The sequence below is a fragment of the Aythya marila genome, assembly GCF_965140915.1.
Source record: "Aythya marila genome assembly, chromosome: 5".
NCBI classification, from domain to species: Eukaryota; Metazoa; Chordata; class Aves; order Anseriformes; family Anatidae; genus Aythya; species Aythya marila.
The window spans coordinates 17,566,513-17,594,429 of NC_139046.1; the positions used below are offsets into that span (position 1 = coordinate 17,566,513).

The 27,917-nt window shown below is 40.2% G+C and overlaps 2 protein-coding genes across 3 annotated transcripts in view; both read right to left on the reverse strand.

Moving 5' to 3' along the window:
* Positions 1–6,517, reverse strand: part of KCNK13 (potassium two pore domain channel subfamily K member 13) — a 64,808-nt gene extending 58,291 nt beyond the window's left edge. Inside the window, exon 1 of the mRNA XM_082761193.1 lies at positions 6,066–6,517. Coding sequence (XP_082617319.1) covers positions 6,066–6,411 — 346 coding nt within the window. The 5' untranslated portion in view covers positions 6,412–6,517. The remainder of the gene's footprint in view (positions 1–6,065) is intronic.
* Positions 6,518–15,880: 9,363 nt separating this feature from the next.
* The window catches only part of TDP1 (tyrosyl-DNA phosphodiesterase 1), a 42,222-nt gene continuing 30,185 nt past the window's right edge, over positions 15,881–27,917 (reverse strand). For both annotated transcript variants that reach the window (XM_082761904.1, XM_082761903.1), the window contains exons 15-16: positions 22,584–22,698; positions 15,881–16,357 (exon numbers count right to left, since the gene is read on the reverse strand). In XM_082761904.1, the coding sequence (XP_082618030.1) occupies positions 16,284–16,357; positions 22,584–22,698 (189 nt within the window). In that variant the 3' untranslated portion in view covers positions 15,881–16,283. The remainder of the gene's footprint in view (positions 16,358–22,583; positions 22,699–27,917) is intronic.

Consider the following 27,917-nt stretch of genomic DNA (forward strand, 5'->3'; position numbering starts at 1 on the left):
TGGAAAATTTTCTGTGATTCTGAAACTAATTACTATTTTTAACGTATGCTGACAGGAAAAGGACATCAGACATGACATTCAGTTCCCCGTATTCTACATTTACAGGGTGTAAGTGGAATATGCTTTTCAAGTCAGAGACTGCAGGATATGGTAGATTCAAAGGGAAAGAGAAAGTGGGTGTCATACTAACTCAAGTAGCCATAACCCGCGCTGATATTTGGGGCATTCTCATCCTTCAGGCAGCTCTACAGTAGAGGAAAGCAGGGAAATCATTTGTTACCTTTAACAGAGCTTGTTGGAACTAAATGTTTTATATAATTTTTAAATGTTTTGGTTTGGTTTGGTTTTAATCTGAAGGAGAACCTAAGCAGCCTAGTGCAATACTTCTGCTGATGAGTATGGCAAGATGACAAAAAGCACTTTACATCCAGAAAGGGACTCAGAGGCTCAGTGGCTCCAGGAGTGTAACCCAGTCCTTGCACAGTAGTTCTGTATGTCATGCCTGGGAGAACTTCAAAACTTCAGAAGGGCACCTGAAACAGTCCCCACAGCACAAAGTTATTCATAGGAGTCTCCATTACTGACAGCAACCTTGGTGAAAAGAATCTCAGAGTCAGTAAAGATCCAGAAAACTGAGCTATATATACATCACCCTCCACTAAACACAGGTGAACAGCACATGGGCTACACCCACAGCAAGAATAGCCAGGCTATGCGAGGGGATAAAGCAGGGAACTGAAACCCAAGCTCTCTTCTTGTGGCAGAATTTTAAACATGATGCTTTTACATAGCAGCCATATGCCACTGTTTATAAGGAGAAGAGGGATCTCTTTAAAAGAAAATGTGTAAGAGTTTACATTCAGACAGGATTCAAGGTCAGATGTTGTCTTCTGAAGTTCATGACATTCAGAGACAAGTTCAACTGACATTCAGGGACAAGAACCACAACAGACTTTATGAACATAAAAACAAACTTAGCCTAGTACCAACTCACCAAGAAGAAAAAGTACTCCAGAATCTATGACATGAAACATCCAGAACCTGAATGAACTTAGAGAAAAGAAACACTGGCTCCTGTGAGCATACCGCATTGTCTCACCCGGGATTACTGAGTCTCGGTCACGGCCCAGTGGCTAGAGCAGGCCACTGTTTTGAATTATTAGGGCTGCTTGCAGCATAAACAGAATTTAAAGAATAACATCAGCCAGCAGAACAATGTACCTTGTGTTGTACAAGTTCCAACATGCAGATCGGGTTCGGTTGGGTAACGGCCTGTCCCTTGGTCTCTGTGACACCAGGCCCTCGGCCACCGGGGTGGCACTCGGTGCAGCCGCCACCCTTTGCTCACCCAAAGGATGGTAAAAACAGGGCAATCTGAGGCTACAAACAGTAGCCCAGTTCTCTATCTTAATGACCTTGGTGTTTTGTTGGGCATTATTCCTCCCCCTCCATTTGGTTCCTCCTCAGATGTAACTCTCCTCAGCAGCAGGTGCTGCATTTACACAGGCAAAAACGAGGATACCAGCACTTTGTCTGGCACCTGGAACACTCCTTCCTTTGCTCGATGGGCAGCGTGGCTGCCTTGCCAGGGAACAGCCCTGCCATGGGGGTTCCCCCCAGTTAGCCAGCAATGTTCCCCTCCCAGCCCCCTCTAGGTGCTCAGAGGAGACGCCCTGACTCCCCGTGCCCCCTTTCGCACACACTACCACCTGGTTGCCTCTTGCTTTCTACTGCACGAAGCCCACTCTTCTGCCAGCACATGTTGGCTCCTGGGCCTCAGGTAAGGCAGCAGGGGGACAAACCTCTTTTCTCACCTTGCACCAAGGCTGTGCACCTCCAGAGCAACACGCGGCAGCTTCTGCCACAAAGGACACAAGTTACGGCAATTTCTCCACAAAATGTACCTAGTTTTGTGAAAATGATATAACTTCCTCCTCTGCCTCACTACTTATAAGGAGTTCACACAGAAAAGACAAGAGGCAATGGGCACAAACTGAAATACAAGAAATTCTGTTTCAACAGTAGGAAAAAATACCTCATTTGCTGTGAGCCTGGTCAAACACCACACATATGCTACATCATATGTCAGTTTGATGAGTTACTTTCTTTAGGCTATGCCTTTGTGACAAGACACGTTTCCCATCATTTAGAGTTAAAAATAAAACACTTTTAATCAAGACCATGATACTGCCTGGGATGAGCACAGGTTTTGTTTGTTTGTTTTTAAAAAGGAAACAAAGTCCTTTCAATTTTGTGAAGTTATTCACAGAAATACAGATGTACATGAGATATGGAGGCAGTAATGATAAGTCCTTCATTTGATGCAGCTGAAGTCAGTAACTGTTTTTTTCAGTGGTTTCAAAAAGCAGAGAAGAACGTATATGAGAAGGACCTATATGCTGCAAATACCCCATTATGTTAACCCTCTGGGCAGCTGCATCTACCTATTTCAAGCAGAATAGAGGGTGCCGAGGTGTCTATCACGAAAGACAAGCAGCAATCCAATCCATAGCTCTTCAAGCACCTGGGCATCATCTCCCTAACTCCTGGAGGCGCTGCTGTCCCAAAGTACCACAGAGCTTAGGTATCAGAGTGCCTTCTGACAGCCGTGACCTTACAGTCCGACACTGCTGAGCATCCAGAGCCTACCAAATGCTGGTGCATTATGTGGCAAACAGACAAACTAACCTGGAAAACAAAGGGGGTGTATGAAGGATTTTGCTACAGACTTGGCCCTGTGTGGAGCCAGGCATTGGACTCAATGATCTTTGCGGGTCCTTTCCAACTCGGGATATTCTGTGCTTCTACAATCCTACACAGGTAGGCTCCACTCCATAGGTTAGAGTTAGGCAACTGCCTTCATGGGATGAAGGGGCTTTGACCCCATCTTATTCCCTGGGATGACCTCCTGGCAAAACTAGGTAATCTGCCAGTTGGGCGGGTGCTTGTGGCTGCCTTCTTATGCCTCTGTTGTTTCCACTTCAGGGCCTAATGCTAGATCACATTAAGCAAAAGACACATCAAAATTAGGAATTACAGGCTGAGCATTGATATGAATACATCCTTTGACAGAACAAACTCTAGATTATTAAACTGAAAAAAGGACATTTTTTTATTCGTTTAGCTTTGTATTTTCTTGACAAATGAAAAGAGTTGGTATATTTTGTTTCAACCTCTTGACTCCACACACTGATATCACAGTATGATATCTGTGTGACAGACATCTTATGTGAATCTTAATTAAAAATACAGTACTATCCCCTTAGATACTGTAAACCTCTCTTCTTTCCTCTCAAAGCCCAAAACACATGATGGCAAATCTTTCAAGCTAAAGTACAGGTAGGCAGTTGATACTAGCAGTAACATTTCAGTGATGCTTTAGCAGTGTATCAAAGTGGTTAGGTTTTCCTTATTTACTGCAGAAGAAATACATTTATTCGAGTACAGTAGCAAAACAATTGCCACCATGTGGAAGAGAAAAAAATATAAAAGATAAAGTTTATAAGAGAAATAGAAGACCGCTTCTTTGACAACAGTTTACCTGTTAAATCAAAACCTTTGACACCAGTATGTATTACTGACTGTGGACAGGGAGTATGTCATAAAAACACCAATTCCTGAAAAAGTGTCTTTAACTGAAGGCACCAAACTTAGCTGTAGAAATGTATGTGGCCACCAGAAGGATAGAATAAAAAACACAAGCCATAATTTTTCCACTTTCCATAGACTAGTAAGGTCACAACTGGAGCTAATACATTGATTTGGGGGCACTCTACTGGGGCATGAAAGAAATGCAGACCATTCAGAAAGGGTCAAGAAGAGAGCAAAATCTTTGATCAGAGACGTATAACACAATCTAGTGTTAGGATGAGCCATGATATGGTTGATAAAAACAAACACACTTGCAGGGCATGTGGGAGAATGGTCCTGCATGGTGTGGCCCCAGGGATGTGGCCAAGTCACCATCGTCTTGTGACCATCCAGAGAGCCCAGCCTGCGGCACACACTAAGATAAAGAGCTGAAACACACCGGCAGCCTCACAGAGCAGCCACGCTACTGAGGAGATTAAGGAAGAGTGATGACATTGATAAGACCAAAAGCATGCAATGCTACTGACCAGATTAAGAAAGAATGATGCTGTTGATAAAACTGAGAAAGTGATACTATTGATACAACTAAAAATGAGAAATGTCAAGTCAAAAGAAGGGGTAGGATGTAAATCTTCAAAGACTACAGACCATCTGAAGGAAGAAGGGTTCTCCAGGGCATTTTCTGTAGAAATGCTGATTGAGTTCTCAATTGTGGGCAACGGAAATCAGCAAACCAATGAAATTACCAGGAAGTATGAGTGACTAAGTGGATATTTGTGCTTGTAAGTAATTACAGCTAATAAGACCACAGATACTCTTCTCCCTCTAACAATCTCATTCATATAAGATAAATATTAACATTAAGAACTACTGGCATCAGTTATTACAGGTAAAAATTAACTCTATCACTGCAAAGGGGTTTTATAATATTGTGGCTTTCTAAGTTGAGAAAAGACTGAAGGGACACATGACAGTCTTTAGAGTACCTAAGAGGCCATTCTCTATGTCTGAGGATAAGACCAAAATTAGGAAAGTCACTAAACTGCAGTTAGGCAGACATCAGGAAAAACTTCTTTTCCAGTGAGGATGATAACACACTAGTCTGGATTCCTTGTGGAAGCTGTGGAATCTCCGGCATTGCAGGTTCAAAACATCAGCTTGGACAAATGCCTATCAGGAAAGTAACTGCACACAAGATACCTCCTCTAGGAACAGAGGTGGACCTAGTGAACTTCGGAGATCTGTTCCCAGCTCTGTTTCCTGTGATTTTATGGCAGTAGCAAAGGTTAGGATGAACACCATATTTTGATCATTCAGGGAACAGACCTGAATGGAGATGTTACAATCTCAAACAAACAGTATCAGTTCTCAGAAATGGTTTTAGCAATGTTATGTTACTTTAAAGCACCAGTTCAGCAGAACATTTAAACATACTTCTCCAGGTCTAAGGACACAAAACACCCAAACCTTAATGCCCTGAGGTAATGTAAAATCAGTCCAATGACACCTGTCATCACAAAATGAACTTAAGATCTAAGAAACTTGGTGCTGGGGAATCAGTAGAACTGCTGGGAAGCATCAAGTGTTCAACAAACTGATGGACAGCTCGCAGGTCCAACATAAAGCAAGACATCTCAAAGCCCGTGTTCAGGGAGCAAGTGTTAATGGTGATTTCTTGAAAAATTGCCCTTAGTAATTAAATAATCATTCCTCAGTGTGTTTCTCATGTGGAGTGAAACTGATTTGAATTGGAAATCCCATTACTAAGACATAGTGACCCCATTTATCACAGTGGTAAATGCGCAGAAGATTGCCTGTCTTTCACTAAAGCAAGCTCCGTTTCTCCGGGGCTCTTGGCTGCCCACAGCAGCTAACGCAGCCTTTCTGATGACACCCACAGGCTCCCCGGGGCGCTGATGTCAGTTCCCGGCTCTGTCCCTTTCCATCTTCATGTACTCTTCTCAGCCCCCCTGAATTTCTGTTCAGTATCACTTTCCCCTGCAGCTCCTTCTGCCCGGATAAACTCGGGTTTGTTCACCAAGAAGCAGGCAGTGCCCACCGACCTGTTGACTCTGACACGGAAAGCCAGTGCGACGGAGAGCTGGGTGGTTTGAAACCCAACCTTCCCAGGTGCTACAGCTGCCAGCTGGGCACCGCTGGTTTCAGGACTTTTGTTGTGTAAAAGATTAGCCCAGCAGCAAAGTCCCTTCAGAGCTCGCTGCCTACCGACCCTCCCCAACTCCGGACCGAAGACTCGCTCCAGGAAGACGCTACAACATTCGGGATGCCGTGGCGGCTCTCCAAAACCTTTCGGCTTCGGGTGTGAGCGGTGATCCCCGGAGCCTGTCCCCGCATCCCCAGGCTCCCCCGTCCCCCCGGGGAGGCGAGCACAGCCCGGGGGCGCCCCTCCACCGCGGGCACCGGCACGACGGCGGCACCCCCACCCCGGGACCCCGTCGAGTCCGGGCACTCACCGATGGTGGAAACGACGGTGCCCACGAAGTAGAAAGCGCCGGTGAAATCCCACCGGGGCCGGATGTCATCGACGCGGATGCCGGCCACGGCGGCCTCCTCGTACTCGCGGAGGAAGTGGCGGAGCTCGGCGCGGCTGAGGTTGTGGCGCTGGGTGAAGTTCTCCAGCCGCTCCTCCCAGCGCTCCTTGGCCTGCCGCTCGGTGGGCAGCTCGATGGCCGAGAAGACGGCGGCGCCGCACAGCATGTACAGCACGATCAGCACCGCCAGCAGGAGGAACCGCGCGTTGTCCGCGTTCAGGCGGCCCGCGCTGGAGCAGTAGCAGCCGCCGCCGCCGCCGCACGCCATCCTCCGCCGGGCGCCACCGGCCCTACCTCGGGGCCCTCCCGCGGCCGCCGCCCGGCATCACGGCGGCGCCGCCCGCCACGCGTGAGCGGGGACGAGGGCTCGGGGCGACCCGGCGGCGGCCACCGGCCGTCCTGTCCCGCCCCGTCCCGTCCCCTCCTCCCCGCCCCGTCCCGTCCCGTCCCGTGCCGTCCCGCGGAGCCCCTCAGCCCCCTCGGGCCGCCCCCGCGGCCGCCGTCTGGGCGAGTTTCATATCCCCTTCCTTCCCCCGCCCCGAGCACGTCGGAGAGGGGCGCAGGGACAGGCACCGCCAAGCGCCTCCTGCCCGCCCGCCCGCCGCCGGGGGGGTTGAGGCGGGCCCGGCGGGGGCAGCGGCAGCTCGGCTCGCCCCGCCGCCCCGGGGCGCTGCCATGTGAGGAGCCGGCCCCCCGAGGGCAGCTCCCCTCGGCCGAGGCGGCACCGAGGGCTCCTCGCCCTTCCAGGGGCTCCTCAGAGCCCCTCAGAGCGCCGTGGTAGAGCCGGGCGGCTCGGCGGCTGGGCGCCGTCAGGTGCGAGGGCTCCGGCGCGGTTGTGGCACAGCGCAGGAGGAGTTCCTGCTCGTTGCCAGGAGAGGGCACCGCTTTCTTTGCGGGTCTGGCGCTCTCTCCCCTCCGCCAAGCGTTATCGGCTCCGCTCCCAGCGCCCGGGGCTGGGCGTGAGGCAGGTGCCGCGCCCGGGCTGCGGGTGCCTCCACGCCGGGCTGCGTACGGCCACAAGGCGCCCTCGATGGAAACTTTCTGGCAAGATAAATTACTGTAAAAAGAAAAAGCTGAAGTGAGCGATATCCGGCAATTAACACAGTGCTGAGTTCTACTTGAAAAGATCGGGAGTTAGAAATTCAGCTCCGTACAACATATTCATACATAAACGCTTTTTCCTTCCGGTGAAAGACACGTTACACACGTTATTTTAGAAAGTAGGTTAACGAGGTACTACTGCAACTTTCCCCACTCCCTTCTATTAATCATGTTGCAGCAAAAATGCAATGGGAACGAAGATATTCTTAATAATTATTCCCTTAATGTCAATCCCCCTTAATGTCAAATAAAGAACACTTAGTGTGAGAGCCACTGGCCATCTCGTAGCCTGACGTGCTTGCATCTCAGGCATGGGGCTGAGTCCTGCAGGCTGATTGCGTGCAACTCCTCGCTGGTTTTCAAGAGAGGATCACCAAGGATGGCACGGCAGGGGATCTGCTTGGCGAGGGGAGCCAAGTCAATTCCCACATCGCACAGCAAACCAACAGATGAGGATGAATGAGACTCATGCTTCCTCTTTGTTTTCCTGTTTATTGTTATTCGTAGGTGAAACGTAACACATTATGTTGTGGTTTTGTTCCCTCTTCATTCCTCTTCAACATACAGTGGCATATGGCAATTAAAATTAGCAGCAAAGCTGGAAGATATTGAACAGCCAAAAAAGATGACTTAGATGCCAGTCAAACTAACCAGACTGCGTGCCATGTGCAAAGGTAACCACATACTTCCATTAAAAAGGATGCTCTATCTTTAAAATTATTGACAGTTTCTATTAGAAGAAAAACACAACAAAACAAAAACTTTATCCCCTGCTTTAACAGAAGATGGATCTACATCAGTTCTCTTGCAGAGAAGCTTCTTGCTCTGAAGCTTCTGTCCATCAAAGCTATTCTTTGGTGGCTTGGATTAGCACAATGGGCACATAAGCCTTCACCTGTTTGTAACCATGATGTCGCTGTGATTGCTACAGGAATGTGAAGAACAATCACGTTACCCAAAGAGTTATCCAAGGAAAAATATCCAGGGTTTTAGAGTTCTTACTGTTACTTATTTTTTTTGCATGAAATAGTTTTTGTGTTGGTTTTATGTGTGGCACGAGTGTGACTGTTAATACAGGTACAGAACATCTGGCACGTTCCTGAGAAACAATGAAGCATACAACTGTCACAGGGCATCAAAAATTGCAAGTGATCCTAATTTGTCAAATCTGATCTTCACCAAGCTAAAGCATTACAAAGGATGTGCAGTGATTTAATCTCTTGAGAAATCATCTTATTAATGCTTCCTATTCAGGGATAGAACAAATTTGAGATTATATTGACTGGAATCCTGAAGCGGAAAATGAAAAACTGGCTGGCAAATACCACAGGTATGGTACCTTTTATTGTTTTAAGCTCCCTTTTCTTCCTTTACTTCCCCTGTTTCTAATTAAGGTACTTTAAATAATACTTTCTTGTATAAAGGTCACTAATCCCATTGCTGTTGTGTAGACAGCTAGAAAAATCTGAGTGTGAGAAGAGCATGCACAGTGTAGACGTAGTTGCTCATCCAGAGCATTTAAGCATGGTTGAATAAAGAAATGAAGTGTGTTCACTGGCATAAGATATTTTTTAGTTTCAGGTGAAAAAAAAAATGTTTAAACATATTGGTGATATTTAAATGAACCCTAAACCCAAATTAACACCTTTTGAGCCTGAACACTGAATGCATTGCCATTAACCTCAGCATGTTTCACTTGTGGTATTGTCATCAGGAAATTTGCTATGTTTGCCTTACACGTCAGAACCACAAGGACACAGTTCCATTGTTGGTTTTTTTTTTCCGTGCATGTTTTTAGGGACAAAGGGATTGATGGTAGTGAGGTTGAGCACAATTGCAAATAGTAGAAAAAAAATCAATGTATTTTCTGTTTCTATTGATATTGTTAAATGATAACCCAGTAAATGATAAAGATGCAGTCACTGAGTACCCTAATAATCACGGAATGACAGAATTGTAGGGGTTAGAAGGGACCTCCATAGACCATCGGGTCCAACCCCCCTGCCAAAGCAGGTTTCCTAGAGCAGGTTGGCCAGGTAGGCGTGCAGATGGGTCTTGAATATCTCCAGAGAAGGGGACTCCACAACCTCAGTTGCTCAGTCCCAGTGCTCCGTCACCCTCACCCTGAAGAAGTTTTTTCGCACATTGGTGCAGAATTTCCTGTGCTCTATCTTGTGGCCATTACTCCTTGTCTGTCCCCACAAACCCCTGAAAAGAGGTTGGCCATATCCCTTTATCTCCCACGCTTCAGGTATTTATAGACATTGATAAGATCTCCTCTCAGTCTTCTTTTCTCAAGGCTGAACAGACCCAGGTCTCTCAGCCCTCCCTAATAATGATTACTAATAAATGTCTGATGAGAACAGAGCTATTATTAATGTGTCAACAAGTAACTTGGAAGACTCACAAAGAGATGTGGTTTCTCTATCTTGCTGATGGTATATTTTTTAATTAAGCATTTATCACATTTGGAAGTCATAAACTGGTACACTTAACTGAAACGCACTGCTTGTCTTTGGAGAAGCCTTTGAGAGAACTGCAATTTACTTCCAAGCAAGTTTTATACACAATGAAGTTTCTTCCAAAACTTAATAATCTTGAAATTAACAAAGCAATCTGGGAAAAAAAAAAAAATCAATCAGACAAAAACAACAACAAAACAAAAACAAACATAGCAACCCTTTATAAATGTGCAACATTTTGGGCATTTAGAATAGGCTAAACTTTTCAACATGCCTGTTCCACTGTTACGATTTCCAATGAGATTACATCTGTGGTAGAGTTCTACTGAACTCAAAGTAAGGAATGTCACGCCTTGCATTTACCCATCTATTTGCTTATCTCACAAAGCAGAAAGACCACTGAATCTACTTCCATGCTAGTTATTAAAATCATATTCTAGACTTCTTAGAGATGACTATTTCATTTATACTTTGAGCATACCCTAGAGAGGATATTTTTATTTGAAGATTAAATTTAGCTATTGTGAGTGAAAGACAGAGGGATTCAGGACTTCATAGTCCCTACAAGGGACTCCTCAAGAGCTCTCAAGAACTACTACCACTTCTGGAAACCAATTTACAGTTGCATGCTGCTTAACTTCTCTCAGTTCAACAGGTAAAAAAAACAAAGTTCATAGCTTGGTTTTCCAAACCACATAACAAACCAACACCATTCAGAGCAGGTTTTTCTTTGTTTATGCCTTTTTCTTTTTTTTTTGTTTCCACATATATAGGCACATAATTGGAAAAGTCATTTCACAGTTTTCTGTGCCTGCAGTACATCTGCTGTGTAATATATTTTGTCTCTCATTTCTGTGTAACAAGACCAATGATTATGCTTTTCCCCGCCCCCCTACTTTTATTATCTGCAGTGAAGTAGCTTTTCCCAAGCTACTCATATATAAGCATGCTGCTCATCTTCCTCTGGGGCTTTCAAAGCACCAGGCTGTCTCTTGTAGGGCTTTAGCAGCCTTCCTTCAAGTTCCTCCTACTGCTTTTCCTTCTACATCTTGCGACGCTGTAACCCACATCTAACGTTTGCACGACATGGGAGCAAACTTTAGGCAACATAAGGAAATGCCTAGGCTGTAACTGTACATGGAGATGAGCTTTATCCAGATGGAATGCACTTTGTAAAAATAAGGTCTGGAGATAGGGTAATATTCGTATCTTCTTCGACCTATGCCTGGGAACTGCCTTCTCTGATCTCAGTTGACTAAAAGAAGCTGCCTTCATCTTACTTTAAGACAATATTTATAAGAAAAACCAATACATTTGGTAAGAACAAAAGAAGTTGACTTTAGAGCAATGGACAACCCTACAGGTTTGCATTCCTTTTACTAGTATATGATGGCTTCCTTCCCTTGCAGAGATAAAAGCATCAAAAAAGAAGAAAACATCAAAAAGTTGTGGTGTGTGTGTGTGGTTTTTTTTTGTTTGTTTGTTTTTAATAGATGACTTAAAGTTCTTCCTTTACCCACATATATACCATTGCAATGAAACTATAGAACAAGGAAATGTCTAGATGTTTAGCTTACTGTGAACAAAAGACATGAGAATGGTGTTAGAAAGCTGTATTGGAATATTGTGTCCTAGATTAAGATTTTCACTGGTGATATCTCTAGAGAAATATGACTCTTTTTCATGGTATACATAAGAAAAAGCAGTACCTTTTTTTAATCTGCATAACAGAACCAATCAAGAAGTGTTGGCTTGCTTACCCATTTCCCACCCATAGCCTAGCAAGAAAGGAAGAAAGTAGGACTCAGGGGAATTCTGAGTAAACAAAATAAAGACACTCATATACAATATATTTCCTCAAAAAGAGCAAAATGGGGTCACACAATGTGTCAGGAGAAGGATGCATCTCTACAGCCATTTCCATGGAGGATTTTTCAGAAAGTGTGGACTATATTGTTATTTGTAGCATTGTAACAGTTTGCATATTCTCATTAAATAGATTTTTTAAAAGCACCAAAAAAATCACTTCAGCTTTACACTTTCCACTTCCAAAAGAACAGAAGAGAAGTCACAAGAGGAGAGATGATGAATGAAGTCAATGCCAGAACTTATTTGTTTCAGTATAGTCAAGACTTCCACAAAGCAGAATGCTGTTTTAATGACTTACTTTAAAATACAGACAGTTAAAAATCAAATGCAAATAAAGGATCTGGAGCTGTTACAGCAGTTGAAAAAAATAGGCAATTTAGAAGAAATTAAAGAGAACTGGTCAACATACAATTCCCAGAGACCATGTAAACTAAACCAAAACATTAAGTTCCCAAATTAGCACTGGAACTGTGCATGGTAGTGAATTACATGTTAAGGGAGAAACCTAGACACATGAATCAACGTGTATATAGTCAGAATGGAATTAGAAAAAGAGTAAGTAGAATCTATTTTGATGAGTGAAGCTGAAAAGGCAATATATTAAAAAAAAAAAAAGAGAAAGGAAAAAAAGAAAAAAGCCAAGGTATAAAGACTAAATTAAAATAGGAAATTATTTCTCTGATCTTACTGAGCTCATTTTGGCATCTTTAGCATCTTCAATACTTCTCACCGTGTTTCTTGCTTTTGTCCTTCAGGATGCCAGTTATAGTTGGCAGATTAAAGGAAATTCAGAGGTAAGAAAGGAAATGGTAGGGCTGATGTCAGTGTGTGGATGAAATTCTGACAACCTTGGTCATAGTGATTTATTCTAGAGCTGTGAAATCTCATCAGCTTCACCAATATGAATAGAAATATCTGTGGAATTAGGTGGTATCTAGCATTGTAAAGAACATGAAAATCCATTTGAGTTTTTTCAAACGCTCCTTGGGTAGGTAAGATATATGAAAGTATCTGCACACTACATGAGTTTAGTGGTCTCAGTATTCAGTTCTTGGCATTACATCTGTATTTGCTTATTTACTTGGGATGTTATGTGCAGTTATTTGTTACTTTCTTCACATTTGTTTGTATTTACATTACTCGGAGGCTGAAATACTGAAATCATACAAAGTCTTAACAGCAGAAAGTACAAGAAATTAACATATTACTCATTACTGAAAAAGCACATTGACACATCTAAAAAATCCACTAAAGGAGCTATATCATCATTGCACATTTGCACACCTAACATGGAACAAACCACATGGAACCTTTCATGCCTTTTTATATTTATAGTACTGGATTTAATCTCAGGAGCAGCGAAAAAACTAGCTAGATCATTGTTTTAGGCCAAAATTAGGCCATCAGTTTACTACGCAACTCCAGTAAGAATCTAGTCTTATGTTGCTCCAGACAGATTAAATCTTTTCTAAAATCACATGCAACCAAGTTTCTTGTTTTGTCCCTGAAGGGAGTAAACTGGGACTATCACGTTACATTAGAGGATACAGCGATACAGGCCAATAGTGATGCGCAACTATGAAAACAGATTTTCAGTTACCCACCTTGATCTCTCCTTGGATGTTTGACAGCTCTGCAGTTTGCTTCCCTTCCACACCATGACCTCAGTGATGCATGGTTTATAAAATCAGTACAGAACCTTGTATGGCTGGGGGTTCAGTCAGTTGAGCTTTTAGAGAACAACCTATTGTATTAGCCATTAAGCCATTAAAACAGTTTGATCAGACCCTAACCAACTTTATCCACTTAGTTACAGGGGAAAATAAAAGCATTACCTTCTCCTTTACAGCCTTATTAGCAACACTGCAAAAACGTACGCACGTTATTTACACCAGTATGTAACGATACAACAATGCAAGAATTCATTGTTAATCTGTAAGGAAAAGCACTTCATTTTGAAGGGGCACCAGAACAGATCCATTCTCAGCAGGAGCTGACTATAGTCTAACATGCTCAGGCAAATCTAGTTACATACAGTCTGTTGTATGTCTTAACAGAATGAAAACAGCGTCTGAAAACAGACATTTCATTTGTCTGTTTTCTCCTTTGCTTTCACTTTCTGAATATTAGGGCTCCTATTTTCTAAAGACAATTCTGAAATCCAAGAGTTTTCTAGATAATTCCTAGAAAAATAGTATTATCTATGATTCAACTACTTACCAGAATTAAGTGCGATAGGAATGAAAACAGGAAAATTGTAAAAGAAGACATGAAACAAACAATTAGGATGGTATAAAAAATGGAATTTTAAAGGATTCTAAGAGGAATTTTAAGAGCAATTAAGAAGCATTCAAATCTGTCCTGGCTCCTAAGAGCTTGTAAATAGTCTACAAATAGCAATTAAACAGCATTTTCTGACCAAATGTGTTGCGTTTTCAGGAGCTTTCTGGACAGCTCTAGTACGTCATCAAGCCCAGCTAGCTGCAGAAGTGTGTTACCGTGCTGGAGCTTTGGTCATCTTTGGACAGTTTCTTCAAAACAGGTTTTCCTTACTGTTACAGGACAGTGGAAGCTAAAAAAAAAAAAAAAAAAAAAAAACACACAAAAAAACCCACAAAAAAACTATGTACATATCTATGTCTACCAAGCTCCAACTTTTACTTGAAATGTTAGCCTTAAACCACATACTGTTAAGCAAGCCAAGTCAAAAGTCTTTTCTTTTTCTTTCACCTCCACCATCCATCAGTGCCTCAGTTCACACGTTATGTCACAAAATTGCTTTGGGCCACAGTCATGTTGTGGAAAGACTTCATGCGTTTCCTAGCAGAACTGATCACTTGGTTTATTTGTTCACACTGATGAACTTTGGAATGATCTTCTAACAATGGATTAACGTGAGCCCTGGAGAGCTGAAGTTAAACCATGCCAAGTTACTAGAGACCACAATATTCCAGTTAGAATTTATCCAGGAATGCCTCAGCCTGTCAAACCATTCTATGTCAAAAACAGAAATAGCCATAGATGTAGCAGCATTAGTAAATTGCAATGGTTATCTATTGTGAATGGATAACATGTATTAATTTTCAGCCTACATTCCAGAAGTCTTCATATAGGACTTCTCCACTCAGAGCTTCCTTAATTCTCACAGAATGGAAATAATTAAAATGTAATCATACTCTTAAAAATTAATAGAAAGACTAGGAAGTTCTCAGATTTCAGAACATATTGCTCCATTTACAAGTTACTTTCCCTGATCCACTTATTTTCAACCACATCAAGGATAAAAATCAAACTTACTGCAAGTAGTATAAATAGTAAAGATTCTGCACATAGAATCAAGGAAAAATGGAAATCAGGAAGCCCAGACAGCCATCTTCCAATCTGTTCCGCAGACATCCCTGTAGCACTTATGCATATGCAGTGTACATTATGTGCAAAGTTCTCAGAACTGGAAAAAACTATGATCAACAGGCCTGTAAATTGCCAACACCATAAAAGAAACGAGCAGCCTGAATACTTAAGTTCATGGTATATGCTGTGTAAAGTGAGTGTAAAATTCCTCTGTGCCATAGCCAAGGTTATTTGCCTTTTGCATAAGAGACTGTACAATGGTTTCCTGAACAAAAACTTCAAAATAACCTTTTTGATTTGTAAACTGTAACTGCAGGCAAGAAACTGAAGTTAACTAGAGAGGGTACACCAACAGTGAAAGGCTAAGACAGATGGCAAAGAAGCAGTGCTTTAGAGTGTTTCTTTATGGATTGGTAGGAAGGACACCATAGGAAGGAAGACTTCTCCTTGCTAGTCAGATGCCATGTCAACCTAAAGACACCTTTTTCATGGCAACTTCTGAAAGAAACAAGGATATACACTAGGAAGCATGGGGAAGTCATGCTTCCCAGTGTAGTAGTCCCAGCCATCATGGGGAATGACACTTCAAAAATGAAAGCAGCAGTACTGGAACTGCTACCCAGTCAGATTTGGGATCCAGAAGGAGTTGTGAGTGGAATACTGCACTATACAATAAGATTTTTGGATTACAAGAGCTATTGTTTATACATCCTATAGAATATCTAGGACTACTTTTCAGCACCCCCACCTACCTAATTTAGTGTTTTTGGCAGTACTTGAGTGCCTGCAAGTGGAGGTAAAAAAGGGGGCTTAGGAAATAACTGATGTGATGTACTGCCAGAAGCCAAAAACAGCAAATAAAGCTTGCATTAGAAGCAAGTTACCAAAGGAAATGTTCAATCCAATTTGCAATGTACACACTTAGAAGATGGAACCAAAGATATATAAACAAGATTAACTTTATTTTCACTTAAGTTTTACATACAATAGCTTTTATTAGAGCTACTGGGACCAACTGACAGTCTCCCAAAACAACACAATTCAAATCCATTACAGCTGAAAACTGCAGAGAAGATCTCCAGTCTTACTCTTGTTTTAAATCTAGAAAAATGTACTGGAAACAGCAGTAATGAAAAAACATATAAAAAGGTATTTAAAAAATGCAATGTTACGAGTTCATTTGTAGTATCATAGTTACAGATTCTCTAAGACTCTCCCCAGTATCAACAATTACCTTTCAACTAGAACTTAACCATTACAGCAGACATCATAGCTTAAAAACACAAATAAGCAGTCTTGCATCTAGCGTAGCAGGCTCAGTGTCAGTAAGTGAAACATCACAGAACACCAGTAATGTTCACGATGGAACCCACATGTTTCCATGTGTATCAGGGGCATCAGTGTAAGGAATATTCCAAATCCATGGTTGATCTGTAAACCAAAACAAAAACAAGCTCAGGAAAGCTCAGTTATTAAACGTAGAAGTCTGATCTTCCTCTTCCCTTGCCTTTGGAGGAAGAAGAGAGGTCAAAGCTTCCACTGGTTATCACACGATCAATCCTGTGCATAATGAATGTTAGTACAAATCCTGATAAACAAAACAGAGGCCATGGTCAGCCATGAATCAGAGAAGATGGTAGTATAGTTGTCAGACCAACCTACGTATACTGCGGGTTAAAACATCTTTCCCTTCAATATCAGTAATATTTCCTCACAGCCGCTATGAATTTGTACCTGCTGACTTTACCTGGTACACACCAAATTGAGCTACATTGCCTCCTACTTGGGCACAATGAAATGGCTATTTTGATTAGTGTCCCAGTGCTGTACTGCTGCTCTTACAAACCTTTGGCACCAGCTTCCTAACACTAGGACTTTAAGAGAAAATTTCCTGAAAAAGGAAGGTAAACTGAATACAGCTAGCAGTCAAGTTGTATCAAGACATCCACAAGCATGATCCAAGGCTTCTGCCTTTGCCCATGCTAAAAACTAGAGCCATATCCCTTTGTGCAACATGATTTGGGTGCAAGAAATTTCTCTACGCAGTGAAATAGAGGTGATGTAAAAATCAATCCCCAAGCATTCTAAATCAAGAGCATCCTTTTCTCCAGACTAAATAACCCCAGTTCCTTCAAGCGTTCAGAAGACTTGCTCTCTAGACCCTTCACCAGCTTCATTGCCCTTCCCTGGGCACACTCCAGCACCTCAATGTCCTTTCTGTAGTGAGGGGCCCAGAACTGAACCCAGTACTCAAGGTGTGGCATCACCAGAGCTGAGTACAGGGGGACAATCACCTCCCTGCGCCTGCTGGCTATGCTATTCCTGATGCAACCAGGATGCTATCGGCCTTCTCATCCACCTGAGCACACTGCTGGCTCATATGTAGATGGCTATTGACCAACACACCCAGGCCTTTTTTGACAGGCAGCTTTCCAGCCACTCTTCCCCCAGCCTGTAGCATTGCATGAAGTTCTTGTGCCCCAAGCGCAGGACCTTGGCCTGCAGAACCTAATGCAGTGTGTCTCAGCCCATTGGTTCAGTCTATCCAGATCCCTCTGTAGAGCTCTCCTAACCTCAAGCAGACCAACACAACTTGGTGTCATCTGCAAACTTACTGAGGGTGCACTCTATCCCCTTGTCCTTATGACTGATAAAGATACTAAAGATGACTGGGCTCAGTACTGAGCCCTGGGGCACTCCACTTGTGACCAGCATCCAACTGGATGAACTCTCCACAACTCTTCGGGTCCAGCCACAAATAGAAATAATAGGAATATTTCAAGTCAGATGAGACAAAGGAGCTTGATGAGAAGAAAATTTTATCCAGCAAAATAGCAGTACTCATCAAAAAGATTCAAGAGGGGAAAAAAGTCTGAATGTTATCAGCAAAGCAGAAAGAAATTTAATCTATAAATATGCCTAGCTGAGATTAGCTGTTGTTGGCTCATTTCCCAAATATGAGACTGAATCATTATCTGTTTTACTTCCAAGGAACTATTAAATTATATACCTTGCCTATATATTTAAAAATAAAATCCTAGTACCATCAACATATCCAGCTTTATCGTAGCCTTTTCTGCTGTGACAGCCTGAAAAAGCCCAATGTGAACTCCTGTCACTGACTAACAGATCATTGTATATAGTTTATAAACTATATAGTTTTATCTTTAAAGATATGAAGTAGTTCTATCATCTTTCAGATGATTATTTTTCTTCTTAATTCTGTTTTGCCCTGAAGATACATCTGCTGCCCACAAATAGGCTTCTGCTGTTCAGCTGACAACTGGAGGTGAACAGCTGCCATTGTTCAAAACAGCAATTTGCAAAGAGTTAATAATGTGCAAGTTACATGTAACAAATGTTATCTGCTAAAAATTAATGAGGTCCTTCATCACTTCAAAGAGTAAGATTATTCCTACTCTATTTTCAAACTGCCAGATGTTAAACATGCATGTTATTCTCTGCAGCAACAGAAAAGATGCAAGCTACGTATATCATACATGGCAAAACTGATAGCTTTTCCCTGCAACTCCATTTCTTCTGGTTTGTGCTGGCATTTTAAAGCAGCTGGGGAGAAATAGTCTAAAGGAAAGATGCCCAAGTAAAGGCTCTATGTGCAGCTAACTCTGATTTGTTAGGATGACATATTGTTAAATTTCTTCAGACTTCAGCTACAAACCTTGCAGTCTGCACAAGATGGATAAATCCCATGCAAGTGCAACAACTAGACTGGGAATCACACATCTACTCTGAAAAAGAATAAAACTGAAGTGCTTATTTTAGACTCTTGGGTTGACTGACTACTGAAGCAAAATATGAACCATGATGAATATGCCATCTCATGATGCTCTCAATTAAAGACCTGAGGCATATTCTGGAAAATCTCTCTCAGCCAAACACAAGCTTTGAGTTCAAATATATTGGCTAGCAACACGAGATAGATCAGACCAGAGAATGTAGTGGCCCATTCTGGTCTTCAAGACTCTAACCCTATTACGGCAATACACTGAAGTGGTAAAACTAAACATCGGCTAACTCAAATTCCTCTCATACAAAGTGTTCATTTCTTCATTACCATTAAGAAGAGCTTGACAAAACAAAACAAAAAGAAAAAAACCACAACAAACAGGCTTTGCCATGTTACCAAGTGTTATATGTGGACTCTGAAAGGCCATCTGAGTAAGTGGCCTGTCTGAAGAAAGCTGCAAGCACATATGGGATGTTCACCAACCAATAATGCTTTTGGTTACACCCAGGGAAGAAATGGATGACAACACTGCCTGAGATGAGTTCCAACTTCTCCCAAGAAGACTACCCCGATATACAAACTACAATGATAATGTGTACTCACTACTTCACAAATTGAAAAATTAAACTTCTAGACATACTCAGATTTGTATTTACCACTGCTGCTAGCATTTAATCTAGTAAGTGAAATACTGTCTATTTAATCTATTAATAATACTAGAAACAGGACTAGCTTCTAGTTGTCATCTCCTCAGAAGGAACATTGTACAGTATTAAGCATGCTGAGAGGACTTGAAGTTCTCTAAAAAATTGAAAGGATGCTCCAAGTCAAGTTCTTGCAAACTCTAGAAAGTACACAGGTCACGTAGCTATGCAGTATTAATATGAAAAATAGATGTTACTGAAGAATAGGAATGACTTCCCCAAAAGTCTTCTTTCTTAATTTCCTTCCCAGATATTTTAATTACTTAGTAGAGAAAACAGAATTCTAAGAATGAAATAAGTTGGGAGAACAGAGTCTAAATAAAGTGACATTCTCCCAGGACATCTGCATTTCTAATAATATAGCAAGTCCTTGTACAGGAGCTCAGAGTAATAATTCCTTTAAGCTTACCTGGACAAGACATTGATCTCCTCTTTTAGGCACTGTCACTAGACAGGATAAATTAAAAGTTGCCCTACTCTTTAAATATTTTTCTAGTCATAAATAACTAAAAGCACCAGACTGCAGGCAAATATGCTGTGAAATTTATTTTTACCCAATACTGAACAACTTGTGTGAAACAAAAAAAGATGGTGTTACTCATTTCCTGAAATCATTACAAATATCCACTAAATGTAATTCCACCATACTCCTAATTTCCACTTATTGAAAGTTGGGCAGAGTAACACACACTGTCTATCTGGAATTACAAGGAAAAGGACAATTTCTTCTTCCACAGCGTGGCAATAGAAAAAAAATCAAGAAGTGAAAAGGGCCTGCCACAAAGGAGAAACCTGTTCATGTGAGATATGACATGCATTTTTGTGCATTCTTAATAAAATGAAATCACAACTGTCAGAGGTTGCAAACTTTAGCTAGGGGAACTAACGAATGGTTAAGTAGACTGTTCATTTTTCCACAATGCTTTAACTTGCACTAAATCCAATTTCAATCTCATTTGGCTACCATTCTTCCACCTTCTCAGAGTACGAGATTTGACACCTTTAGCCCACAGTTAACAAGGATAAATTTGATTTCTTCTGGAAAAAATGAAATACATTAATACATTTTCAGAAATTACTAGAATCAGAAGACCTCAACAAAAAAAGCAAAATAACCAAAAGAAATGTAATACTGGAACCCATCTTGTATACATACAATTTTCTGTGTACTGTTTGTCAGCTGAACAGCTAGTATGTTTCCTTGATTTAAATACACTGAAAAGAAAACTCAATGGGAAAACTTGTTTATCAGGAACTCCCCTATTTTGTAGTGTGTCGCCCCCCACCCAGAGGGTTTGAACAGTTAAAATGCTAAATTCCTGTCTTGTAACCCAGTCACAACTTAATTCTCACACTGGAAGCCAAATCCCATCTGAAACCCCAATTAATATGACCAAGCTACTATGACAATGACAAAGAAGAATCTTTGCAAATAGATTTCCACAGACTAAGGAATTGCTTTTCTTTCGCTATTATATAATGTAATTCTGTAACATGATTCATGTCTGATCAAAGATTGGAATTTGTATGAGTACAAGAAAAGTGTATTTTGGTATACATATCTTCTACTTTGAGCTTTAGATTGCATGTATGGCCCTGCTCCTGACCATCTGTTCACTAGTCTACTTGCTTCTCTTCCTTCCTGCTGCTAATACAAGTTTTCTGATTATATGAAAGTGATCTATAATTTGCTTTCCCATGTTCAGAGAATCTGAGTTCATGGAAAAACCCCTGGAGCCTTTTCTCCTTCAATTATAGGGATCAGTCAAAACAGTTTCTTTAAAGGAATGATAATTACTTGCATTTCTGCTTCTCAAGACTTCATTAAAATAAATTTAGAGAGACCCTGAGAGTTGATAACTGTGTTGTTACAGAGAGATTATTTTATGAGTCCATCCCATAACACGGATGTTCTTTAAATATCTGTTTCGATTCTTCTGCCTCTTGGTGGAAAATGTTCAGGGAAAAGATGTGAGAAGGCATGGGCAGCTGACTGTGTCTACTGCCAAAGCCTATAGAACTTAAGTTCTGACATGTATTCATTTCACAGAAGAAGGCTGAGACCCAAAAGCTGAACTAAAGAAAAATAAGTTCTCCACAGAACTGAAGTTTTCCATGCAAAAAGTGAAAAAGGATTTTTAGAAAAACTGTTTAGACAAAGTATACATGAAAAAATCACTGGCACAGTCAAATGCAGGAATTAATATATATAGTATACAACTATATTTTTTGTAGGAAGAAAATAGTAAATGTAACGTTTGAGTATACACAGATGGATTCTAATTTTAATCTTTGTTTTAAAGTTTTCAAGAAATAAAACTTCATACTTAATTTAATTTAAGTATGAAGTTTTAGAAAAAACTTTCAAAATACATCAGTTTAAGCATTAGGTACCAACCAGATATCAGTGTATCACGTCCTTAGCACTACATAAGAAATAACCCACAAGTGTACGTGTTCACAGCACTTAATGGAACATCAGCAGATAATCTGACCACTTCCATTCTCAGAAAGAGCTGAAAGCTGGGTCACTAACAGTGATAACATGCAGTACATTCTTCCCCTTTATTAGCAAGTAACTCAGGCACAACCCCATATTATCTCCCCCCAACAAAACGTTGTTAGTACTTAAACATACAGTGTTTTATACTAGATAAAAAGCAGTATTAAATAGATTATCATTTCTACATTGAGCCTTCCCCTCTCTCCCCGGGAAAGCTAGAATACCACTTAATACTTTTAGCTTAATTCTTTTCTTAATAAAAGAATGCAGAAAGCTCTTAAAGCAGATAAGCTATCTTTGCAAATTATAAGAATAACATGCATCACATTCCTGCAAGTCTTACGAGAGCAGATCTAAAGTCCTATTGAAGGTAAAACAAAAAGAGACAAGACCAGCCACTGAACTAGTTAATGCAGGTATGACTACTGCTACTAGCATGAAAAAAGACAAGATCAATCCATCCAAAACCTAAATAACAATAAAGAAAATTTGGAACCAAAAGCATGTAAACTGCTTTCTACCTGCTTTCTTCAAAGTTTTAGCCAGAATGTGGGAGTGATAACGTTTTAAATATACAGTCAAACCACAACAATGTTAAAATAAAGCTCTGGAATATAACATAAATTGAAGTGACTTAAGAGTTACTCAGATTAGTTTGACTCTATATAATACACCTACTTTTCTTCTGAAGTCACATCTTACCTTTGCTTCCATACCGTTCTGGTGGCAGGTCAAAAGGTACAGGAAAAGACGTTGCTGAATCATTACCTTCTGAAAGTGTTTTCCCTCTCACACGGAAGTAACCTTTTTCCAAACCCTATGAAGGAAGGTAAACACACAGAAAAGAGGCATGCTTTTTTTTTTTTTTTTTTGGGGGGGGGAAGAATCTATTGTTAATTAGGTTTGTCTTTCCCAATAACAATATTTCAATGAACAAAAAGTTTTGTGCTTCCATTACTGAGATGAGATGCTTACTAGAGCACTTTGTCCTAAGAACTCGGTGGTGGATATAATCTACCTTCTCAGTCCCATACATCCCTACCAATTTGTTTCAGGCTTGTGATCTTGCTTGTGTGAGCAGTTCCTTCCCCAAACTGCATAAAGTCTTTCATAGTACCATAGGGGCAACATATCCTAATACAAAATGTTGCTGCTTTCACAAACATGCTTATGGACACTGGAATTGAATTTTAATCAAAGATTATTATGCATTTGGTCTATAATATTTAACTAAAGGGAAGAGCTTTAAAAATTCTCTTTACTGTTTAGTTTCATCACTAACCTATTGGTTAGATGCTTGATGTGTTTTGCTAACCAAATTAAGATTCAACCTGATAAAGTCTTCAAACTTCATGCTTTTCAGTTAGGTTGTATAACACCATTCACGAGCAGCAAAAAGACTTAGTGTAGATTTAAAACTGCTTGCACAAAGATTTCATGCTATTAGGGTTTGACAGCAGATTTCAAAGTCAGATTACACATTAAGAACTGCAAAAGAACATGCTACAATGAAACATGGTACAAGGGCAAATGGATTTAAAGCAATTCAAGTAACTTTGGCAGATTATATCTCTTAGCCACTTTTTAACAGGAATGGGAACCCATTCATCAGTTGTAATGAATTAAAAGCAATCTCTAATGTTGAGATTCTATTAGTATATTGCCAATCAAGTACAATTTAAGTAGAACAGACCAGAAGTTTAAAGGCTACAAAGCTTTTTAAAAATAATTTCAAATGCATTCCTAAACAAGTGTAGTTTTCCCCCCACGAAAGTCTGAGTATCAACTTATACTCTTGAGCCACAGGACCCATTTGTTCAAGTTTTACTAGACTAAGATTGTTAAAGTACAAGCAAGATTCTTAATTATGACTAAGTAATTCTATTTTATTCAAGTATAAATGACTGAATTGATAGCCCTGCCTATGGTTTTACTTTTTTACAATATAAAGTTTTATTTTAGCTAAAGTTATCATTGTAAGTCAGAAAACAATATTCATATGACCACAGAAAGCAAGGGAAACAAAGCAGCCTTTCCCCTTTCCTTTGATACTCTAGAAGCATAATAGACAAAAGGGAGAGCTACCAAAGACAATGTCAAGCCACACCACAGCAGTCCTTGCAAGTCATTCAAAGAAATTCCCTTAGATGCTTATTTTGCCTTGTGACCCAAAGCAACTGGAAATCACTAGTTACAAAGAAATGCTATGAACTACTTCAAGGACTAGGTAAAAAAAAAAAAAAAAAAAAAAAACCACACACTTCATTTTCAATGAAAGAACAGGAGAAAGAAACAAGGACCATGCTAAAGGACTATGCGAACCAAAATCTGTTTTAACTTCTCTTTCTTATGCCTTTCAAGTCAGTGAAATTTTGATAAAGTCTTCTTTAAAACCAGTCTCTTGTAGAGATTAGCTTTTACATACAAGTACTATGTTCAAAATATACCAACACAGAGATGTGTAAATTTTTAAAAGCTCACAAATTGTAAGAGATTGACTGAATAATAAAAAAATTCAAAACTACTTAGAAAAAATGCAACAATCAAGTTGTACAGCTTTACCTCCAATGATGTTGCAGTCACTCAGGAATAGATAGAAATTTCATATAAAATGCAAATAACCATGTTTACCATCTTCTGTAGTAGAGCATATGAAATACACAAGGGATGCTATAGGTCGTAAAGTGCATGAGTTGTGTAAATGAGGTGGTAGGGGGACAGCATTTTTGTACAAACCACAGTAGTTAGGTTTCATTTGGTGGAGAAGGTGGGTGATGAGCAGCCTTATAAACTAATCATAAGTTGACATTTTAATTGCAAACTAAAATGAGGAAATCAAGTCACAGAAACCAGTTATCTGTAAGCTCTCATTTTCCACATACAGCTAATAGAGAAATATGGAATAGTAGACAGTGTCTCTGGTGTTTCATGAGTTGGTCCTTTTTCTACAGTGTACTTGAGAGACACGTCTGACCAAGAGCATTGAAGCTAGACAAGTATTGCCTGGCACCATGAGTTTTAAGTTTTAATAATCACTGCCATCAAAGCAGATGGAACAGCTACTTGGACTCCACATACACACTTGGTAATCTCAGCCAATTCAAATATGAAGAGCAATAACACATCTATTCCACTCCGAAGTTCAGTGTATTAGGTGTTTTTCACAAAATATGAAAGAAAATACACCATAGAACATATAGCATATGTTCTACGCTATATGTTGTTCGTATGGTGTTCGTAGTACATTTGTAATCTCATTTCCTTTTGTTATCCAGATTTCTTTTGTTGCCTCCCTCCCCCTCACTGTTTTTGCTTCTGCTTCATTTCTTCTATTTCTTCTACTCTTTGTTCTATTATTACTTAAGTGTTTCTTTTCAAGCTCTTTGCTTTGTTCTTGTTCTACACCTTCACTTTCCTCTTCCTTGCTCTTCCTCAGTCACCATCTATATTCTCCCCACTTCTGAGTATTATCTTTCTGATACTAACCCCCACCCCCATTGGATTCCATCACAAAACCATTCTATCAGAATTTAACCCATATCTCTTCTGAATGGATGATCTCTCTCTAAGAAAAGAGATCTAGAAGTTTTCCTCAAAAACATCCTGGAGTAAAAGCCTAGGTTACAGAATACATTCCTCAACAAGGCTCTCTGAGGAGATTCACATGCTTTCAAAAACAACTCTCATATGTCTATCTTCACACAGAAGATCACACAGAAATTGAAACTACTCACGTATTTTGTCTGTTTTGAACATTTCCTGGATGTTGACAGCTCTCATTGCTGCTTCCAAAAACCAACCAGCAGGACCTTGCCTGAAGAAATATGCTGCCTTGCGTCTAAGTTTTTACCCTCAGACATACCCTGTTCTTCCAGAATGTTTCCTCTACAGCTGTATTTTGTTCTCTGACACTGCTGCTCAAAGCAATAAATTTTGAAGTGTTAAGAGATGTATTTCTCAGTTGCAAAAGCATGTTTTTTGTTTTTGTTTTTTTTTTTGTAGTTACAGAATTTCAGATACTGCTGTGGGTTTTCCTAGTACCTTAACATCATACATTGATGAAATAGGCACTGGGAGGAAGAACGGGAAAATGGAGAATAAAATGGAGAATAAAGTACCAAGTTTTAATATCCTGAATTCCACATACAACATGGGTAAAACAAGATTTTATATTTAATTCTATATGGAACATATTTAAACAATCTAAATTGCATTAAGAATTTTATTTCATTCGATACGGAATAGTACTTCACTTGAAACCAGAAACTGACAGGGGAAATGGTACTCCTACATTACTTTGCAAATTAAGCTTGGTCTAAATCAAGCAATGACTGAGGTTGCTTTAGTTCAGTCTGAATTCAGCAAAAGCTGTTCAGTTCTGCTCACACACAAACATGATTGACTACTGTCTAATCCAGATTGAGCTCATAATCCTCTCTGCAGAGAATTATGAAACGATTTTATTCTTTACCAGTTGGTCAATATTTGCCATCAATATGGCATTTCAGAATCTGAAGTATTACTGTTAGATGTCTGTACTGATCTTTTATCTGTAATTATAGTATCTGATACCACTAAGTAGCAGTAACAGGTAACCTCTCAGTTTAATCACGATTACGATATTTCTTTCTTTGAGGTTTTATTTCCAGAAGCTCGCTTGCTAGTACCACGTTCTTCAGCATTCCTTTTAAAAGATTTAAGTATTCCACAAACATTTTGGGCTAGTTAAGCTCAGTTTATCTTCCAACCTTATCAGACACAGAAGCTACCACTGTGGAAGACTCTGCTTTTCCAATCCTTAGAGGATTTTAACATGCTTCTCAGAACAACTCCATACCATTAGGTGAAGGGCTTCTTTCAACATTTTGTGTGTTAAAGATTTGAGTTATTCCAACCTTTGGAAAGAAACCCCCAGCAGCTGAAAGAGCAACCTTGAACGTGAATGACAATGAAGATATGAGGCAAGAAACAGAGATAAAAAGTGAAATGCAGGAGAAATGCAGTTCCAATAGAAGACACGACCTGTGACTCTATAAACATTACTTTTCAAAATCAATATAAGCTTATGATCTAATGTCTGCATCAGCTGATTTTTCACTAAACACTAAAATTGTAAATGATGACAGCTGCAGCTGTGTTGAGAACAACCATTCAACATATTTCTGTAAGTCTGGATTTGTACACCAGGCCAATACCCAACCTCAAAGCATAAGTGCTGGAAAGCGTTTGGAAAAAGAGACAAAAAAAAAAAAATGCTGGCAGTCAAAAGATGGCAATGAAGAAGCAATCTACTTCCAAGCTTGTATTCAGCAGAAAACAGAAAGTAGACGTTGGAGAGCTAGCAGTTATTTTAGGGTTAAAAATATTAAATGTGTGGTATGCAAGTCATAGCTATCAAAATCGGTGTCACTAACTACAACCAAACTGCATGAAACAGCCTGAAGAAACAGAATTATCAGGAATTGGCAGTGTTAAATTGGCATTCCAACAGCTAGAGTGTACTGAGTCTCTTGATGTAGGAATGCTCTAGTTGTTTCAAATCACTTTGTCTCATTTTATTCTGGATATTTCTAATGATGAACTTTAAAAAGTTTCTAGAAATGTGTTAGTCTATTTCTCTCTCCATTATCTTCATCTAAATCAGACTACTCTAACACGTAGTATGTTAAAACCATACTGAACCAACAGAAGTCTTCACAACAAACTAAGTTGTCTAAGAAAATCTGTAATGCATAGTTAACTGCAGGGCATATACATACAATAGATTAACAAATTAAGCATAGCAACTTGAGTATCAGATGATTTAATGGGCATTAAAGCAAGTATAGATATTTGATTCCACAGCTACCTCCTTGTTATCAAGGTGTCTCCACTAGTGTTTCCCAGTAAGGAAAGGAAAGACAGCTGCAATGAAATAACATTCTGAGGTCTGAAACTCAAACATGAAACCATCTCATGAATGCTGACAGATTTCAGTACAGCCACCTGTACAGGAGCATGTTTGCTTTTGCAATTTAAGAAGAAAGCTGAGAGGTC